At 38.0% G+C, this 22301-nt stretch overlaps 1 protein-coding gene across 4 annotated transcripts in view; it reads left to right on the forward strand.

The window, feature by feature from the left end:
* Pclo (piccolo presynaptic cytomatrix protein) overlaps positions 1 to 22301 on the forward strand; it is a 293606-nt gene that overhangs the window by 197331 nt on the left and 73974 nt on the right. For all 4 annotated transcript variants that reach the window (XM_013350428.2, XM_013350429.2, XM_013350430.2 and 1 more), the window contains 4 exons: positions 8189 to 8314; positions 18380 to 18488; positions 19007 to 19074; positions 19848 to 20062. In XM_013350428.2, coding sequence (XP_013205882.1) covers positions 8189 to 8314; positions 18380 to 18488; positions 19007 to 19074; positions 19848 to 20062 — 518 coding nt within the window. The remainder of the gene's footprint in view (positions 1 to 8188; positions 8315 to 18379; positions 18489 to 19006; positions 19075 to 19847; positions 20063 to 22301) is intronic.

Here is a 22301-nt window from a genome sequence, read left to right on the forward strand (position 1 = left end):
CCTCTTCTCTAATAGTTTACATCCCAACAGAAGTGTGCCCCACCTCCTCTTCTCTAATAGTTTACATCCCAACAGAAGTGTGCCCCACCTCCTCTCCTCTCAGTTCTTCCCTCAAATCCCTTCTCCCCAAGAACTGTTGTTCCTCCATTTCTCTTCATAAATGGGCTAACAGAGATATCAACCAAACATGGCATAATCATATCCAGGCTGGACCAGGCAAACCGGTAAGAGGAAAAGGGTCCCGAGAGCAGGCAAAAGAGTCCGAGACAGCCCCACTCCCGCTGTTCGGAGACCCATAAAACCAACAAGATACTCAGCTATATATATAGAAGACCAAGAAAAGGCCCATGCAGGATTCCTGGTTATTGGTTCAGTCTCTGTGAGCCCCTATGAGCCCAGGTTAATTGATTCTGTGGACTGTGTTCTTGTAGTATCATTGACCCCTCTGTTTCCTAGTCTGTCCTCATCTTCTACAGGATTCCCTGAGCTCTGCATAACATTTGGCTGCTGGTCTCTGCATCTGCCCCCATCAGTTGCTAGATGAAGCCTCTCTGATGACAACTATGCTAGATTCTGGTCTGCGAGTATAGCAGAATGTCATTAGTAATATTTTCACTGACTTTTTTTTCTTGCCAGTTGTGTTTAGTGAAATGACCACCCCCCAATTCCAGTTGTCCCTCTCAAGTACTCTCTGGCTTCCTAAAGTTGGTTTTAAGGCTATTTTCTTGTACTTCAGCTGTGTTGGAATATTTGTGGATTGCTATAGTAGGATATCTGGGCTCTGGGGGTGCCATAATGACCTAGCTGTTGTTGAATGTGTTCTTACACTAGAATCTAGATTTCTGGGTTTGGGATGAATACAGATGTAGGTGCTGATTTCTCAGTTTGTGTTTGTTGGATGTGTGTTTTGTTCCTTGTTTCTCTTTCCTGATTGGCCCTCTGGTCTTTTTTGTCTGTATTTCTGCTGGTCAGATTCACTTCTGGTTCAGCAGGGAGTCTCCGTGAGAGTTGCAGCTAGAATAGCTTTTGGTTCATCAGGGGCCTTTGTTCTTCCTAGTGGTTATAGCATGCACCTGAAGAGCAGATAAGAGCCCATGTAGAGGGAAAAGGCACAGTCTCTGAAAAATTTTCTTAAGAAACTATATAATCATTTCTCATATTGATCTTGTCTTATTCCCTCAATCAATGATAGGTTCCCTTGTCATTGTCCTTGCTAACAGTTGTCATAGGAAGTGACTGTCCACACAGAGGCCCTGGTGAGGTGACCGTCCACACAGAGGCCATGGTCAGGTGACGGTCCACACAGAGGCCCTGGTGATGTGACCATCCACACAGAGGCCATGGTCAGGTGACTGTCCACACAGACGCCCTGGTGAGATGACCATCCACACAGAGGTCCTGGTCAGGTGACTGTCCACACAGAGGTCCTGGTGAGATGACCGTCCACACAGAGGACCTGGTCAGGTGACTGTCCACTAAGAAGCCCTGGTGAACTGAGGACCAAGCATGCTGTTTCTTATTGGGTTGTTTGCCACCTAAGTTGTAAAAGTTTTTATATGATAAATCTCAACATCTTTGTAGAGTATGTATCTTCTTACATTTATTTTTGGTTTGTTTTTTGTCCATCTGTGTTTTTTGAGATTATAAATTCATTACATTGCTTCCTTCCTTTCCTCCCTCCAAACCCTTCCAAATATCCTTCCCCATCATCATTTAAATTCATGCCTTCTCTTTTCATCAATTGCTATTGCAATCATATATACATTTCTGTACATGTATTATATTGTGCATATATAATATTATGCACCTGCATATGTAAATATATGAATATATGTGTATTCCTAAATATTGAAAACTGTGGCAGCTACTATAGAAATCAGTATTGAAAATTCTCAAAAAGCTAAAAATAAATCTACCCTTTGACACAGCTATAGCACTCATTAACTTATGCCCAAAGGACTTGACATCCTCCTTCACAGATGTCTGCTCAGTGTGATAGGGGTTGTGTTGAACACACAGATCAAACATAAAACTGCTTCCTAAAAGCACAGAAATTTCCAGTCCGTGAATATGCAACATCTCATTTATTTATATTTCCTATACAACTTCTCACTAGTATTTTTATTTCTCGTCTATAAAATTTCTCGTCTACTAAATGTGTTTAATTTTTTTATTCTGTTTGAGCTAATTGTGAAGAGTTTTCTTAATTGTTATTTTGAAAATATGTTGGCATGATGTAGAAATTGATATTTGGCCTCACACATTGACTCTTCTTATGATTTTAATTTAACACTCATGATTTCGTACATGCAAAATTATGCCATCTGCCAATAAAGTATTTACTATTCCTATTTCAATTAACATGTTCAGTGTTTGGTAGCGCTACGCAGAATTTTCTGTGTGATCCTGAATACAGTAGTTAGGGCAGGCATCCTTGTTCTAACCTGACATCTAAGGAACACATTTACTCTTTCACAATGACAATGTTGCAAATAGGAAATGTGCAGGCATCTTCCTATTTTTACCTTGGGATTTTTGTTTGTTTCCTATTTGCTTTTCTGTCGTTTTGTCTTGTGTTGTATGAGAGAGGGTCTTATGTAACTATGGCTTGCCTTGAACTCACTGGGTAGTTGGAGGATGGTCTCCTGTCCCTATTGTACTAGGACAATAGGAACATACCATACCTGTATGAATTATACCTGAGTCTTCACTTCTAGTTTAGTTTAATGTCTTTATTATGAATGTATTCAGCATTTTGCCCAAGATATTGACTAGGTATAGTGAGGCAAGCATGTGTTCTTTGTTCTTTACTATCCATAAGACACATATTAACTGATTTCTTGATTATAAAATACATGGCATTCATAGAATAATTTCCATTTGTTATAATGTGTGATTATTTTATATGTCATGATTTAGCTTGCATGTTAAGTATTTTAATATCACGTTCCAGGATTGTTCTATGTATATATTTTCATGTAATGTCTTTGAATAGCCTTATATTTATATTTGTCTAAACTTCTATCTAAATTGCCGGTGATGGGCCACAAGTTCACCTGAAAGTGACTTTCAGCTACCTCTAAGGATGTAAAAAACACATTGGTTTATAAATTGGGGAGAAATTGCTCAAGTAAGTTTTAAATTTTCTGGTTTCTTACCTGTGTTATATATCTGGGTTATCTTCTTCAGACTAGATACTCAAGATGGATTAGACTCTGCCTCGTCTATGCTTTCTATATTCCAAGACTCCATTTACCCAAAAGCATGGAGAGAGTTTGTTAACTATGACTGATCTAGTTATAAGTGGGCTAACAATACCTAGAGAATCTTCAGATTTCCTACTTGCTCCATTCCATAGCAACGATGCCTCTGGTTTTTTTTTTTTTTTTTTTATTGAGAAAAAAAAAATTTCCTTCCTCCCAGCCTCCCACTCCTCTCCCCCTCCCTCTCGAGTCTGAAGAGCAGTCAGGGTTCCCTGCCCTGTGGAAAGTCCAAAGTCCTCCCCCCTCCATCCTGGTCTAGGAAGGTGAACATCCGAACTGGCTAGGCCCCCACAAAGCCAGAACAAGAAGTAGGATCAAAACCCAGTGCCATTGTCCTTGGCTTCTCAGCAGCCCTCATTGTCCGCCATATTCAGAGAGTCCGGGTTTATCCCCTGCTTTTTCAGTCACAATCCACCTGGCCTTGGTGAGCTCCCAATAGATCAGCCCCACTGTCTCCGTGGGTGGGTGCACCCCTCTTGGTCCTGACTTCCTTGCTCATCTTCTCCCTCCTTCTGTTCCTCATTGGGACCTTGGGAGCTCAGTCCAGTGTTCCGGTGTGGGTCTCTGTCTCTATCTCCATCCATCGCCAGATGAAGGTTCTATGGTGATATGCAAAATATTCATCAGTATGGCTATAGGATAGGATCATTTCAGGTTCCCTATCCTCAGCTGCCCCAGGAACTAACTGGGGACCTCGCCTTGGGCACCTGGAAGCCCCTCTAGGTCCCAATCTCTTCCCAGCCCTAAGATGGCTCCCTTAATTAAGATATGTGCTTCCCTGCTCCCCTATCCAACCTTCCTGTATCCCAATCATCCCGTTGCCCCAAGTTCTCCCCATCCTACCCTTCTCACTTTTCTCTCCCCATCTCCCCTTACCCCCCTCCCACCCCACCCTTAAGATCCCGATTTTTTGCCTGGCAATCTTGTCTACTTCCCCTACCCAGGAGGATAGCTGTATGTTTTTCTTTGGGTTCACCTTCTTATGATAGCCTCTGCTGGAGAGGTTGTGAAGGAAGGGGTTCCCTCATCCATTGCTGGTGGGAATGCAAACTTGTACAACCACTTTGGAAAGCAGTGTTTCGGTTTCTCAGGAAATTCGGGATCAACCTACCCCTGGACCCAGCAATACCACTCTTGGCAATATACCCAAGAGATGCCCGATCTTATGACAAGGGCATTTGTTCAACTATGTTCATAGAAGCATTATTTGTAATAGCCAGAACCTGGAAACAACCTAGATGTCCTTCAATGGAAGAATGGATGAAGAAAGTGTGGAATATATACACATTAGAGTACTACTCAGCGGTAAAAAACAATGACTTCTCAAATTTTGCATGCAAATGGATGGAAATAGAAAATACTATCCTGAGTGAGGTAACCCAGACCCAAAAAGATGAACTTGGGATGTACTCACTCATAATTGGTTTCTAGCTACAAATAAAGGTCAGTGAGTCTATATTTTGATATCCTAAAGCTGCCTCTGGTTTTTATGGCTCATTCTGCCCCGTTAAAGTCACATGACAGCTGAGCTTGGTACAGAAGTAGTCCAGAAAGGCAAAGTAGAGTTTTGCTGTTCTTCCTCTCAAGCCAGTAATTTCTCCGGAATGTATACTTCCCTCTTTGATGTATGATTTACTCAACTTCCAAATGCTGAAGTTGTCAATAATTTATAATTTTTTTAGTTTATACTTCACTCATTAAGAGAAGTTTTTGTTTTATAGCTCTCTATATAATATTTCAGCATTCAAAAGTCTTCTTTATATGATTTGTGGTAGTATTTTTTATTTTCTATCAGATGTGAAGGACAAGAGCATGAAATCATTATGAATTGATGAGGTTCGACATATAATACTTAGAGCTATCATTTGTGATAGTGAGTTATAACAGAGAGCATAGAGTTTGCATTGTAACTGTGATAAATTGGCATCATTTGATATTTGACAGTTTTAATAGTAGGTTCAAATATAAAATTCTCATAATAAACACAAAGGAAATATCAGTAGAATATAGATAAGTAGAAATAAAAGTGAATCAAATTATGTCACTGTCATAAAATAAACATGAACTAAAGTAAAAATACAGGAAGCAATAGTCAAAACCTATAAAGTATGCAGAAAACAAGCAACAAAGTGGCAATATGATTCTTTTAAAGGCTATTTCCTTGACAGTAAATAGATTAAACTTACCAATCAGACACCATTAGCAAAGAGTATTTGCTAATGTGCTTTCTAAGTGTTTAGATTAGCTCCAACTAAGTTGAAAATAAAAAGATTGCAAAAAGTTCATATAGTAACCAAGAGATGGCAAAAGTAATTAATAATAAGCAACACAAAGCAAAATCTGTATATATAGTGAGAGAATTCACCAAGAATATGTAATTACTATAAACATGTTTGGGCTAAAAATCAAAGCCCTTAAGTATATGAAATAATCATTGTCGGAATTAATAAATAGTCAAAGACTTCAATGTGTCATTTTCAATGTAGGAATATCTAGAAACGTGACCACCAAGGAAATACAGGACAAAAACAGCAATTAAACATAAAAAACCTTCAGACCCTCACAAGCAAAAAAAAAAAAAACAGAGCATACATTATTTTTCTTCCTCAGATGAACAGGGATGACCCAGCAAGATGGAACAGAATATAAAAGCAAAAAAAAAAAACCTCCAGTTATGATATATGTTGACATACTATTAAAAATACTGTAGTACCTTGGGATTTTAAGTCACTTACAGAATTGGTTTAGACTGTACAGTGTTGCTGTATTTAAATAAAACACAAAAGATCAAATTACAGAAATTTGACCTGATGTAAGACTCTCATAAGCAATAGTATCTTTTGTTCTATTGAAATACATTTTTGTACGCCTAAAAAGAAAGCTGCAGACATAATAATCCTCACTGTACTCCAGCAGAATGAGCCAAGAGGTAGCAGAACAGTAGTTCCAGGTATCTGGATAACACTTGCTCCCAGAAACAGCAGTGTTCAGAGAACTCGGAAAGCTGGAGAAAAGTCACAGTGCCCTATTCCTTCAAACGAACCCAGTAAATTCCTGGGAATAGGATGGAATTCTTAGAATCTTAAGGAAAGTTAATGCCTACTTTGTGGGAACAAAACAGAGATTCTAAATGCATCCTGCAGCAGAATTCCTTCCTTTCTTCACTTTCTGTAAAACTTCTATGAATTATTTAATGATTCCTCTAATAAAAAAATTGTATAAAGTTAGTACTGTAGCCTTTGATGGATGGCAGCCCCCTTAGTCCTGGGTTGGTTTATGCTCATGTTAACTATTTCTATGGCCATGGACTGAATTTTAAAGTCCTAAACCTGAAGTGTAAACTATAAATTTATATTACTTAAAATATTATTTATTTGTGTTTTGAAATTCCACTTAATGTTGCATTAAAATAAGTTTTTTTTTTTTTTTGGTTTTTTCGAGACAGGGTTTCTCTGTGGCTTTGGAGCCTGTCCTGGCACTAGCTCTTGTAGACCAGGCTGGTCTCGAACTCACAGAGATCCACCTGCCTCTGCCTCCCGAGTGCTGGGATTAAAGGCGTGCGCCACCATCGCCCGGCTAAAATAAGTTTTTCATTAGTTAGGATATTTTAGAGCCGCTTGTTAGTTCTGTTCGGCTTTCAGTAGCTAAGCCACTAAGACACAGAGTAGATGGTGTCTGCATCTCTCATTTGTGGTGTTGTGAATGGAGATACCCTTTAGACCACTGAATCCCACATAATAAGAGACAAAAAGGTAGGGGTGAGGGAGAAAGAGCAGGGGATGGGAAGGAAGGGAGAGAAAGGAGGAAGAAGAAAGAGGGAGAGAGGCAGGAAGGAAATAAGGAAGGAAGGGAAGCAAGAAAAAAGGACAGGAAACAGGAAGGAAGTTCGTTTATAATTATCACATGAACTGGAAGGGTGTGTTATATTAGACTATACCTTTGTTTAGAAGTGACGGAAAGGTTCGCTGATTTAGTATAATTAGTTGTATAACACTTGAACTGTGCAGATGCTGGCCAAAACGTGACTTTCGAAGAATAAAGTAAGAAAGGGGTGGGATTTCGAGAGTGAAAAGCGTAGGGAATAGTACTTCCACTATCAACTAATAAAAATTCAGTTAAATTAATAGGTAATTGTGACTTCATTAGAGATTAAGATCTGCTTTCTTGTATTACATTTTGTACAAAAGCCTTTGATGTTTGTCACAAAAACCACACGTACTCACTTGTTTTTAGTTCATGTAGGAACGGCACACCAACTTAGGCTGCAACGGTTCATGTATATCAGAATCACAATTACTTATGGGTAATCTAGAACAATCTGGTTATGGAGTAAAGAACCAGAAAAAAGTTATTCATAACCTGGAACAATATTCTTGTGCCATAAACAATACTCAGTGAGGAGTTAAATTTGGAAGTGAAGAGTAACCATAGGTTATGGTCTTAATGCTACAGGAAGTTGTATCTGCATTGCGATTATATTTGTCCGGTTTACAATAGCCATGAGTATATTTCTGGTAGTTAATTGTTCTTTGTTTCATAGTTAAATTGTTTACTCTAGAGTTTTTCTTAACATATTCTTTTGTAATTTAAAATTAACGTGTGTGTGTGTGTGTGTGTGTGTGTGTGTGTGTGTGTGTGTGTGTGTGGTTTCATTTGGGAACATTTACTATTTGAATGAATACAACAAACTTTGAGAAAGCATTCAATGATAATCTAATCACTGTAGATTATTCTTAAGTGTCAATAACCTTATGTATTATTATTATCTATTTGGGCATTCGAATAATGTAATTTTGTTATTGATGTCAAGTTTCTACTCTTAGAGTTGGCTTCTGGGTGTTTAATCCATTCTTTCTGTAACCTACTTTAGAGAGATATTTGCTTCTTTAGTGATTACTAACCGTTTGCTATTTTTTTAAATGCAGGTAATGGGCTAGGAATTAGAATTGTTGGTGGTAAAGAAATCCCTGGACATGGTGGAGAAATTGGAGCCTATATTGCTAAGATTCTTCCGGGTGGAAGTGCAGAACACACGGGAAAACTTATAGAAGGTAGGAATTAGAAACTTGGTAATAGAATATAATAAATGTACTCGTATTAAATTGTTTTATTTGTGTGAAAATTATTGTGCAAATTTGTTTACATTTGTATCAGAAAATCTTGTAATCAATGTTGGTGAAATTTTGGTATGATAATGTTGTACTACGATATAATGGAAAAATGTATTCGCAATAAGATAATTTTACTTTGCTCACATTGTTCTTTTGTCAGTTTATTAGCTGCTAGTTGCTTTATTTAAAAACACAATTAGTCAAGATTTTTACTGATGTGTAATTTTTAAAATCTTTAATAATCCAGCTTAATATTTTATGATGAAAAGGTAAAATTAGATGGGAAGCGGCTATGAAAATGTAAAACTCAGCGGAAGCTAAGGTCAGGTCTCTAGCTACAGATGGCTCACAAGCCTCATCCATCTGCCACCTGTTCTGTCAACAATGTATCCTGGAGCACAGCCAGGATTACTGACTTACAGGGGCGCATGCACGCTTTCCTGCGGCAATAGGGGCAATAGCAAAGGCAGAGACTCTATGGTCAGTGACATCCGCAGTATCCACTTGTGGTACTGTTTACTTTTAGATACTATTCACCTCCCTGTGGACAATTTAAAATAACATGTATCTCACCATCTTTACACAGTAAATTATAAATCCATTTATTATGATAGTGTTTTTTTCTTTGAGATAATGTAACCATTCTGAATACAAATTCTGTAACATGTACATGCAATACTCATGAGCTATATATACATATAGCTCACTATCTTCAAGTGATATTTTTATAATAATCATCTGTTTATCACAAAAATATTTACAACCTTTCTGCTCTATGGTTTCACTTTTTGATTTAAATTCTTCCTGCTATTGCTTGCAGTCTTTAGCTCCTTTAGAACTGATTCTATGGCATTTTAAGTGAAATGTGTTAGAACCTACACACGTGGGCCTTGAGTATTTTAATAAGTTATTATTATAGAATTTACACAGACCATACACAGTATTTATCCACCGAAGTTTGTGCTTGGGCCACTGGTACTGTTAAGTGAAGCAGCCAGTGCACATCCCCTCCAGATCCAAATTCAGACTTTACAACATGTTTTTCATGACATGCTTTGGTCATGATAGGGTTATTTAATGTGGAAAGAGACAAATGTTATTAATTCATTCCCTCTTTTGACTTGCTTTTATAAGGCCTTTATTTAGTCTTTCTCTCTTTCTCTTTGTGTATCTATATTTTGATATTTTGTTCGTCAGTAGTTATATACCTATATGTCTAATTCATACATGGTATCTTGCATTTCTGTATAAACTTCTCTGAGAATACACCAGGTCTCAAAAACTGTGGAGCAGGTGTAGTGCAGCTTTGATTTTTATTGTTTGTATAAAGCATTACTCTAATATTACCAAACATGTAACACTAGCGGTTCTGTTCTCATTTAATGTTAAAAAGATTTTATTATGGATGGCTCAGTGGTTAAGAGCATTGCCTGCTCTTCCAAAGGTCCTGAGTTCAATTCTCAGCAACCCATGGTGGCTCACAACCATCTGTAATGAGATCTGGTGCCCTCTTCTGGCCTGCAGGCATTCACGCAGACAGGATAGTGTATATGTAATAAATAAATAAATATTTTTTAAAAGATTTTATTACATCGTTGAAACATCGTTCAAGGCAATGAGAGTAATTTTTAACCATTTTAAATTTTCATTTCTAAGGAAACAATGTATGTGTGAAAAATGGTTCAATAGGTAGTAGGCGACATATTTGTTTATTATATTTATTTATGTAATTTAATTTGTTTGTTACTTATATAAACTTAAGAATTGCTCATCTCTTTTAGATTTTGACTCTCTGTATTTCTGAATATCAAAGTATATGTTGTGAGCCTTTATAGAATTGATATCATCTTTCAGATGTGGTATGAGTGCAATTTGTTCACAATATGTGTTTTAATACTGAATTTTTCACTTCCAACTGCAGAGTTTATATTCAGAAAAGTTTGGCAGTATTTGTGCACCTCTATAATTTTTAGAATTGCTGTTCCTACCATTTTCCTTGAGATCAGAATTTTAACAGGGTTTTGACCCATCAGTGCCGAGGTTTGAAATGATCACAGAGATTGGAGTTTTAACTACTGTATATTTTCTCTAATCTAATTTGAATAATTTCCAGATGTAGAATACATTATCAAATGTTGATAATGTTTATCTAGAAGTTCCCACTATCTTTTGGGATCTTTATGCCTAGATCATTGCTAATAAATCTTTTCATATCACAATAGCGACCTCACCTTAATCCAAGCTTTATCTGGACTATTCTACTTGAGGAACCGTAGTCAAATGCGTTCCAACTTTAGGAAACTTTTCATTCATAGCCCGCCTCTGTTGTTCCTGCTCAAATTCCAAATTTTCCATTTCCAGAATTCCCTCAGTTTTGCTTTCATTGTCCCTTCTATTCTCATTTTCAGGTCTTGAACAGCTTTTGCTTTTTTTAAAAATTTTGTTTTGTTTTGTCTTCTTCAACTCTTTGTATCCTGGAGCACAGCCAGGATTACTAACTTGCACAGGAGCTTTCTTTGGTTGGGTTATTCAAATTCCTCAGCTTTTTTGTTCGTGTTTTCCTGGATTTCTTTAGGGGATTTATTCCTTTCCTCTTTAAGGATTCTGTCATCTTAACATAGTTGGTTTAAGGTCCTTGTCTTGTGCTTTGGCTATGCTGGAATATCCAGGGCCTTCTGTGGTAGGGTAGCTGGGCTCCAGTGGAGACACATCGCCCTGACTGTTATTGTGTTCTTTGCTGTTGTCTGGGTATCTGAGTTCGGGGTGAGTATTGGTCTAGGTGGTGATTTCTTACTTTGTCTCTGTTGGGTGGGTGTTTTATTCCTTCGTTTCTCTTTCATGTCTATGTTTTCAGTTAGTGTGACGGCTGTGTGTTGCCTCTTATACTGGCCTGCTCAGCTAGTGTGTTGACATGGAATGCCAGCTAGTGCTAGTACTGGGGGCTGGTTTTCTGCCAGACACGGTCTGTGGTTGAGTAGGAGGTTCCTGTTTGAGTTGGGGACTAGGGTACAGCGGGAGGACAGGAGCGGGTGGTCTGTGGGATCTGCAGGTCTTGGCACACGGGATGGAAGGATGCATCCGGTGTTCTGTTGCAACGCTTTGGATGAGACTGAGGGATCGGGTCTGGGGTAACAGAGTCATGCTTTTATGTTCGATTGAGTGATTTTATAAGCATATACCAAGCAAAAAGTGAAAGGATAAATGGCAAGTAGCAGATGATAGAAAAATATCATCAAATTGGGCATTCCGAACATCCAGTAAAGAAAATTAGTGAAGGTAAATTGAGAGAGCAAAAAGGGGGTAGAATCATCAACTCCAGGGCCCTCCAAACACCCCACAGAAACATGGTAGTGAAGCCGCTTAGTGCGGGAAGCTGAAGAGTCCGGTGCGGTCCCATGGAGAGTACCAGGCAGAGCAGAATGTACCCCCTGGTGAGACTTCCAAATAAATAAACAAATAGCCACAGATAAAGATAAAAACATCAAATGAGATGCTCATACCCAGCCGAAACCAACTGGGGAAGCTCAGCTGAGGTCCCTTCGAGCTTTCTGTCCCTGAATGAGATTCCCATCGCTGAACTTTCAGCTCCTCTTTCGACAGCAGGGACTTCTATGTCGTAAGACAAACAGTCTGAGCATCTGCTGGAAATGCTTCGCCTTCTTGCTGTTTTCAAGAATACAGTGTTTTTGTTCTTGAGTGTTTTGTTCTCCCTGCCCCAGCTGGGGTCGGGGAGCCACCCGTCCTCAGATGAAGGGCATCAAAAGGCACTTTGACACAAGCATGCTTGAGTCTGGTAGAGGAGGTCGTGCTTAACCCTGCTTCCAGAGCCAGCTTCTCGGTGAGCTCAAACAGCGCGTGCAGTTTATCCATATAATATACGTTATGAGCAATACTAAACATGCCAAATGCATTTTTAATTTTCCTCAGAAACTCTCCCTGCTTTATTACATTCTTAAGCTGATATATGTGTACATAAACTTAATTAATAATTAAGTGAATTAGCACCAATTAGCACATACCGCACCTTACATATAACTTTTTATTGGTGATGAAATTTAAGATTTATTCAGCGAATATGGAGGGCACAGTAGAGTGATTCCAATGACAGTCACCATGAATGTTGGCGTCCCAAATCATTTCTCCTGCAACTAGACATTTCAACACATGGACCATCTTCTCCTGTTTCCCTCTGTCTCAGTCCCCTGCCAACTCCCATTCTCCTTCTGATTTTAAGAATTATAAGAAGCCAGGTAATGGTGGTGCACGCATTTAATCCGAGCACCCAGGAGGCAGAAGCAGACAGATCTCTCTGAGTTCAAGATCAGCCTGGTCTACAGAGTTCCAGGACTGCCAGGGCTGTTACACAGCAAAACCCTGTCTTGAAAAACTAAATAATAATAATAATAATAAAATAAAAGAATTATAAGAATATTAAAATCTTCCAGTTAATGCTAAAGATGAATTACTAGGTTCCTTGTCAGAACTGCCTTTTCAATTACAGTTCTCCTCCTGACTCACTTAGGTGGAGTTTTAAAATTATTTCTCAGAAATGCTTGCAACAGTCTTTGCATTTAATCTACCAGATAAAAGTATGTTTTCCTTTTGGGTGTGCTCAGTGGAGACAATGGCATTGCCACCCGTTTAATACCACCTGTGTGTATTAGGAAACAGTTTTCCTGAAATAAAGTGATGATATTCTGTGTTAAAATCCATTGTCTGAGTGAAGTACATTTACAAGGCATTAAAAATAGTTAAGAATATATCAAGTGAATATTTATTTTATTTATTTATTGTGTATACAATGTTCTGTCTGTGGGTATGCCTGCAGGTCAGAAGAGGGCACCAGACCTCATTACAGATGGTTGTGAACTACCATGTGGTTGCTGGGAATTGAACTCATGACCTTTGGAAGAGCAGGCAATGCTCTTAACCGCTGAGCCATCTCTCCAGCCCTCAAATGAATACTTAAAAGGATTAAAGACTAAAATAGTTAGGGCCTTTAATGATTCCACCTGGACATCTAAAGTAGGAGTGGCCATTTGGGTGTTTCGTCCCTTCCTCTAACCCTATTTGTCCATTCTGTTAGCTGCTCATCACTGCATAAGTTAATACTTTTTCATTTGGTCTGTTTATATTAACTAGACATGCCATTCTTCAGATGTGATAGTTTTAATATGCTAAGTAATGAGCTTTTAATAAGAATGTCATTAAAAACATCCATCCTAGGCATAGTAACAGAATCAACTAAGAAGTTCAATTATGAAATTTATTTCTATCTGAACTGAAATCTACTTAAAATGAGATCGTGGCGTTATGGATATTACACTATTTCCTGAGGATCCATCAGATTATGCCCACATACCCATGACCTTCTTCTGACTGTTCAGTCACTTTCTGATGTTATCTTGTACTAATAATATGCGGTATTCTGAGACAATAGATTAGAAATTAATATTAATAAATTGGCTTTGACACGCATTTCAGTCCTTGCATAATGGACCATAATGGTGAATTGTTTTAGTGATGGCTGTGAACTAAAAGAAAAATCCTATCACAACAATCTCAAGGCTGGGACACAAATCATACCAAATTTCATTCTGTTATACTCTCTGTGTAAGCATGGATTTGCAATATTCATATTGAAGTACATAAAATACATTGTTTCAATGAGTGATTGTAATCAGTTCCAATTGTCTCTTTAACTATTGGTAGTAAATTTTATTGCTTTCATTAATAATTTTTTGTCCTATATTCAGTAAAAAAAAAAAGTCTGATTAGTAACTGTACATTCTAGAACACTGAGAATAACCCGCAATTCTGAAAATGCCTGTCAAAGCCAGAGCACTTCTTCCAGGCTAGGTGATTTCCTTATTGTGCCCTGGTGTTTACAAGAGAAATTCTGGATATAACGGAAGCCGTAGAACTTAAGAACATCTTGAAGCAGTTTTTCTTTAAGGTAATACCTTCTTCCATGGACCACACAAGCAACCACAATTTTTTTGCTAAAACTGATTCCCTACTTTAATTTGATGAATCTTTCCAGTGTGGGTGATACATGCATCTGCCTAGAAAAGGGACAAAAAGAAATGAGGAGCTATATTAGCCTCGTTCCTTTCATTACTTACGCTAAAATTACGAAGCACGGGTCAAGTTCCTGTTTGTTCACTGATACCTTCAGTTTTTAAATGTCTGCAACATCAATTAATATTGTCATATAAGTAATAATCTCCAAATTATCTTTATTAAAATTAAAATGGCATCCTACATAATTGTGTATTCTGTGCAAAGTTTTACGTATTTGAATATTTGATGTATTCAGTGGAGCTAAATTTGGTGTTAGTAAGCACAAACTCAAAACATTTTCTATTTATTGACACAACCTTGACAGAGGACACTGTCAAATATTATATTTGTATACAGCCAGTAACTGTATAGTGTAAAGCGAAAAATTTAAGCTCTTCTGTGTCTCTTTTTTATAACAGATAACGTTAGAGCATCTGTAGGAACTTATTCACTTTATAAAACTAGTCGAAAACCACATGCTGGTTTCTAATTTATTTACCTAATACTTTAATAGGACTTTTCAAATTAATTTTAAGGTCCCATATGACTGGGTTTCATTGTGGCACTTGCATACATATGTGCACTATCCTCTCTCCTAATCCATCCCTCTACCGCGTTTTCCTCCTCCCGTTCCTACTGGTCCCTTCCTTCCCGAGATCGCCCCTCCACACTTACTGCGCATGTGCTCCATTGCCTGTCCTTTCTGTTGCTCCTTCCTTAAGCTGTCTCACTCCCTGATGGCCTCTGGTCATCTACAGCAAACTGCGACTGTTGAGCGTTTGGACAAAATTAAGAATTTGTCTTAGTTTCTGTACTGGTAACTGGTGTGGATGTCATTGCGGTCGACTGTGAATGTCGCCACTGTCTGTGGATGTCAACTGGGCACTCCCCATTTGACAGATCACCTAAAACATATCTCCATATAACTTAAATACATGAAAATATTATTGTTTGCTCCTAATCCTAGAATTAAACATGCATAGTATTTTCTAGAAAATTTTCTATAATCCAGTAAAAGATGTAATTTAAGATTGAAAATATATCTAAGTGAGTTCGAGGCCAGCCTGGTCTACAGAATGAGTTCCAGGACAGCCAAAGATACACAGAGAAACCATGTCTCAAAAAAAAAAAAAAGCCAGAAAATACATCTAAATTATTAAATTGTAGAATAACACTTGTAAGTTTCAAAAAGGTTCTGTACATATTAGTCTACATAAATTGTTTTTTTTTAGTTTTATAGTTGACAAGTGTATCAAATAATTTTAAGTGTGGTAGTACAATGCTTCCTGCTTCAGTTTTTTTCTCAAATTGGATACCCACGTTTAGGAGCTTTTGAACTTCCAAACATGTTTAACTCTATCCATTCTGTGAACAGTGTCTTTGATATTTAATAGGGGTTGCAGGAGAATTTGGATACGTAAGCATTTTTAAATGATTGATTCTTGAAGACCGTGGCTATATAATCATATTTCCATTTCTTGTGTCCTCAACAATGGCTTTCATAACCACTTTATATTTTTTTTTATTCTAAAGATCTTTCACATAATTGAATAAAGTTATTCCTGGCTGCTTTGTTTTTTAAATTTTGTAACTTTATAAAAGAGTGCTTTCTTGATTTATGTTTTAGTTAATACACTGTCGTTACAGTAATGCTACTGTTTTTATGTCTTGACCTTGTATATTGCAAGTTGCTAAATGGTTATTTGATAATGTATTTGTGGTTCTCTGGTTGTAAGATTGTGTGTGCAAGCAGTGAGAATTTGGCCGCTATCCCCTAGCCCCAGTGCCTGGCCTGTCTTTGTGTTGTTGCATGACTGACTGAAGTAGCATTTAAAGACCTATGCTCAGTAAATAATGGGCATGGTGATCCTATTCCAGATCATGGAGAGAATTGCTCAGTCTTTCCCACTCATTATAACACTAGCCATTGGCTTATTATAAATGTATTAAACTGTGATGATACATATGTCTTCTAAATCAGCTTTATTCTTAATGTTGTAAAGTCTTAAAATACTTTCAAGTGTCTTTTATGTATCTACTGGGATGATTCTACAGTTATTACCCTTCGTTTGTTCTTGTGATGAATCAAATACATTGGCTTGAAATCACATAATATTTAACTCATAATTCTAAATATGCTTTATGAAATGAGTAGAGGTTGTATTCCATTCTTCTTCAGGCGCTGAGAGACGTTGAAGCGGGCAGCATAACTATGCTGAAAGTAGTGACGCTTTTTCTTGTACACCAGCATGGGCACCAAACCAGGACAAAAGACCTGGGAGAATATTTTTAGCTTTTGCTGCTGCACTGACTAGCATGAAAAGGGAAGAGTGGGAAAGAAATGCTGGTGTCTGCCCTGGGGCAGAGCCGAGCTCAGAGTTAAAAGCACCACATGCATGCTGTGGCAAGAATATGGTCGGAAATGTTACTGACAATATAAAATGTGTTTCCTTCATTATGATTAGACACGTTCTTTATTTCACTAGATAATTAAGTTTTCTCCGTGTTCCCTTTGTTCCAAGATGTAAAAACCTGAGAAGGTAAACACAATAGGAAAAAAAAATAGACCTGGGCTTATTTTCACAGAATATGATTCTGTAGAAATATGAGGGGATAATATCTAGATTATTATGGCATTAATTTTTCAATTCAGAATAAATGTAGGTTTTTCCTCCTAGCTTTAAAGATGTTTCTGCTTTCTGCTTTCTCTGCACTGAGTTATCCTTAGAGCCAACATCTTTTTATAATGTTCTTATTTTCTGTATACAACAGCTGGGATTGTTGAAATAAACCTAAGACTCCTCTGAAGATAAAGTTTTCTTGGAGTAAGTTATAGAAAAGTCTTTCTCTGTGTTACTGTGAGCCTTTGGATGGATTTTTCTGTTACTCAATTCTAGTATAAAGGCATTTCCTTCACTTAATTGCAACTGGTAACATGCGTCCTGATGTATGCTATATAATGAAAATTAAAGACACAACCATATCATATTTGCATTTTCCCATTAAACCAGCACTGAAGTAAGCAATAGGGAATTACAGAGTGTGAAGTATAATTAAAGCTGTTCAGAAATTATTATTTTTAATTTACTATATAATGGCATACAGATATTTTCTCTAGAAGGAAGCTGATAGCAAATATTTGGGTACTCTGTTGGATTATTTTCAGCCGTGTATATCCATCTCATATAGCTATATCTTATGGCCATGTGTATCAGGTCAAACATGCACTTTTAGGTTATTTTTGACAACTCACAAAATGAGCCAAAAACTCTAGGTATAAATGTTTAAATATTAAATATATTATTATTTTGCGTAAAATTGTCTTTTCAGATAGCATAAATGAAATGCCTTGACCAGGCGGGAAGAATACATAATTTATTAGATTCAGTGAAAAAAATGAAAAAAGTAGATTTTCAAGATGACAGCAGAGCACACAGCCTTTCTGAACACAGAGCCTGTACTAACCGCACAGGTCACAGACCCACAAAGCTGACCTTCCTAGAACGCTGCTGCTGTTCTGTTCAGAAACGTCTGCCTGCCTTGAAATAGACACAAAGTACCAGAGCAGAGCTGCAGCAGGAAATCCTGATGACTTTTTTTTTACCACTCCATTCCATAAAAGGAATCTAATGCTAATGGTTGCAATTACCTGTTTGTTTATTCAATATGATTTTCTTTACGGAAGTGTGAACAGAATGCATGTGTTTGGTAAGAATTAATAGGATTTTTTTTAAAGGCAAACTTTGCATGTTGTCTTAAACATGTATTATACATTCAGGTAAGTTTGTGTCCAACTACATGATGCTGGAGAACATTGTGTCCGTGTTCTCTGAAATGTGTGCTGATTTGGCTTTGAAAAGCACAGAAAATCTTTTGTGACCTGTGAGCTAAGACTACAGCTCACACACGTGTTTGATTTCGTACTCAAATTTGTCTTTCTAGGGATGCAGGTTTTGGAATGGAACGGGATCCCCTTAACCTCTAAGACATACGAGGAAGTACAGAGCATCATTAACCAGCAAAGTGGGGAAGCAGAAATATGTGTAAGACTGTGAGTTTTTCCCCATCTTTCTGTTTCCATTTTTTGGCTCGCCATGTCTCTTTTGATTTAAATTGTTAAGGTGGAACCTTTGCCCCTCAGCAGGTGTTTCAGAATGAGAAAATAAAGCGAATTCAAAGTCAATGGCCTTCTTGTGCTCTGAATCAAAGGTTAGGATGTAGCCAGAATCCAGCAGCTACCTCTAAGGTGTCACAGCTCTCCCTTCCGTGCTTTTATTAAAATATGTTCCACTTGAAAGAAGGCCAGAACCCAACGTGTGTAATATTTTGAAGTGACTTGCGTTTAATCCATAAAGATTTCACCTTAAATGATCATTCTTATCAGCTTTGACTTTTAATGACATTGCTAATATGGACTGGGCCAGCAGGGTGCGCATGCCCGGGAGCTGCTTTGTACCATGAACCACTTCTCATTGACCTTCTGGAAAGGAAATCAAGACAGGTGGGGAAAGGGACCTTCGGTTGCAATCTTCCTCAATGTCTTTCTTAATGACCTGTCTTCATTTTTAGGGACCTCAATATGTTGTCCGATTCAGAAAACCCCCAGCACCTGGAACTGCACGAGCCACCAAAAGCTGGTAGGTGCCAGAGTCTGACTTCAACTATGGGTGAAGAGGCCGATACAGAAGTAGTTTGTTTTGACATAGATACAGAGAAAATTATAAACTTACATACAAGAATGTGATCATGAACGACGCCAAAAGTGTTTTAGCTACAATATTAGCATTCTGGGGAAACATGCATCTTTAGCTGTTAGAGTAAGCAAGAAAACTATAATAAATATGTACTGTATGAGTTCATGTTTTAAATTCTTAAAATATGAATTCATCTTGTGAAGGCAATCGACAGAGCTATTTTTAATCATATAGTTTTCAGTTACTATTTATTTTTGAAGCACAACTTGGCCTTTTGCTATTGTTATTATAATGATACTAGGAGCTCTTAGTTACTAAAATAAACAAGCCAGTTCAAAATATATACTTTGTGAAATTTCTTCTATAAAGAATATGAAAGACTTAGAAAAGAGAAAATATGTGTTCATCCAAGCAAGTTCTTGGGAGATAAAGTAGGTATTTTGTTATTCCCAGAGTTCACTCAATAAAACATTCAAAGTATTTTTCTGAAGACTTAATAGGACTTCAGATCCCCTGTAATTCATCATTATAACACTCCTATCTGGGCTGTCTCGATTTCCCTAAAAATAGATACATAAAACTTTCATTGAGTACATTTAGTTTTAAAATTTTAACTTAATCTTTAAATAGTGCTCAGTCATCACCTAGAACTCCAACAAGCATCACGGTGCATCTGACATATAGACCCAAGACGTAACGCCTTTGTTTTCTCCTAGTGGACAAGGCAAAGTCCCCAGGGGTTGATCCCAAGCAGTTGGCGGCAGAGCTGCAGAAGGTCTCACTCCAGCAGTCCCCATTGGTCATGTCGTCAGTCGTGGAGAAAGGGTCTCATGCTCATTCAGGTCCCGCGTCAGCCGGATCCAGCTCTGTTCCCAGCCCTGGGCAGCCAGGGTCACCCTCTGTGAGCAAGAAGAAGCATGGTAGCAGCAAGGTGAGGTGGGCCCCATGTCACTGCAAGTGGCCAATTCTGGCCGTTTAATCTGGACAGGAGGTAGCTGGGAGGTAAAGTGATTGACAGTCTGAAAAGTCCTAAGGATCTATTGAAGCAAATATTTTCCACATCTGACTGCTTAACTGGTCCCTATAGAAAAATCACATCTCTTTAGATATTTCGGTTTTTGAGAAAGACAACTTTGAACAATGTGGTACTTCATAATCTTGATGTGCAGCGGAGGTCATTGTTCCAGAAATCTAAGTTTCCTTCTAGGTAGAACATTAGCTTTATGACTGCTTGAAAACAAAAGATGCATATCCTGCTAAATCTCTCTCAGTACAAAATGCAAAGGGATAGAAATAATTTAGGAGAAAGGAAGGAAGGAAGGAAGGAAGGAAGGAAGGAAGGAAGGAAGGAAGGAAGGAAGGAAGGAAGAAAGAAAGAGCAGTGACATATGATCACCCTCCTAAATTTTATTCATTTCCACTGTATGGGTTGTTCTTCATGTGCTTGTCTTTATTTGAGACAAACAAATAAAAAACAAAGTTTTTCTTTAAAGTTGCTGTGGACAGTGCACTGACCCTTCCGCCTAGAAAAAGCAGGGGACAGTACAATGTGACTTCTCTGACGTGGCGTCCACTGTGCCATCTCTCATTGGGCCCTATCCTATTCATGCCAAAAGAACCTAGAAAGAACATAGGTTTCTTTTCTTAAAAATTATACTAGGCATAGTGTTATTATATCTGCTCTGATATGCTTGTGATCAGAACTGCATTGACGAAGGTTTCAGCTCTGCTTTTTGCTCCGGTCATTTGCCCATGACTGTTCAGTTTCAGGAGTCACGCTCTACCAGACTGCAAAGAGAGATGGAAAAACCCCCCTCTCTCTCATTCCAAGTAGACCCATGGTCCTAAATTGTACCCATTTTCAGCAGATTTGGCACAGCACCATATGTGTTAGAATGTGAGAATGTGTTAGAACTATATTTTTTTTTTTTTGCACAGCCTTGACTATTTCAAAAACTGCACCTGGATCTCGGGAGCCTAGGTCTTATAATTTCTCCAGCTGTGTGCAGCGCTCTTAAAGTCTGAGAATTGCTGATGCAGTTACAGATGAAGAAATGCTCAGCCAAGTTCAGTGAGCATAAGTAGGGAGGACATCTCGGTGGTGCTTAAGAACCAGTTTAGGGAAAAGGAAGAAAGGGAGCAACATTCCAAAGAGAGCACAGAGTGAAGAGTGTTGGACAGAAACTCCCATGTCTAGAGGATGGTGTTCATAGGCGCTTTAGGGATGAGAGCGTATAGAAGCAGATGGTTGCAAGTTGGAAGGCATGTAGGGCGGTGCTGGACTTTCCGCTACAGTCTGTAGGCAGTGAAGAGTTGATGGTGGGCAAGAAGAAACGATACTGAGTAACAAGACATTTCCCTCTTCTCTCCTTCCTTTCCCAGTCTCTTCCTCCCTGCCTCCTAGCCTCCCAGCCTGCCTGCTATCTTCCCTTCTGCCTTCTAAAGGTGCTCTTTGTGTCTCTGAAGACAGTTTACAAATTGACTACAGCTGTCAGGTTCTTCGTTTACTTTCCTATGCTGGCTACACGCACCATAAAACTTAACTATTTTTGTTCCCCCGACAACATATTATAGTTGAGTGACTTGCACAGAATAGTAGCAAAGATATTTATGATTCAAAATGTCAGTGATCACCTGTGAACCTCTGTTCTCCTTATGTGTATGCATTTTCAAATTTACCTTACTGTTATATGTTAGCTTTGGTGACCATGATTTAGAAGATGAAAACTCTTCAAGCAGGATAGCATTTGGACAATGGTATTGGCAGCTGGTGTTTCGTGTAGCCATTCTTCCCTTTGCCAATAATTGGGTCTGTGTAGACTTATATTTGACTGAAATATATGGCTCCAGTGTCCCATTGTCCAAGGAGTAACTACTAACCACATGCAACTGGTTTCAGCTGACATCTGTGTGAATTGTGGGCCAAATTCCAATGACTTTGTGTGGAAAAAAAAAGACTGAAATATCTCAACACAATGTTTATTTTGCTAACGTGGTAAAGTGACAATATTTAGGATGAATATAAGTATTATTATAATATTTCTTGTTTGTTTTAGTGTAGTTATTAGAAATTTTTAACTACTTTTGTGACTCATACATATACTCAATTGGCTAGTTCTTGTACAGATATTATTTAACTATTGGCAGTGACACAAATCAAATCTGATAAT

Source organism: Microtus ochrogaster, chromosome 26, assembly GCF_000317375.1.
Source record: "Microtus ochrogaster isolate Prairie Vole_2 chromosome 26, MicOch1.0, whole genome shotgun sequence".
In the NCBI taxonomy this organism is placed as follows: domain Eukaryota; kingdom Metazoa; phylum Chordata; class Mammalia; order Rodentia; family Cricetidae; genus Microtus; species Microtus ochrogaster.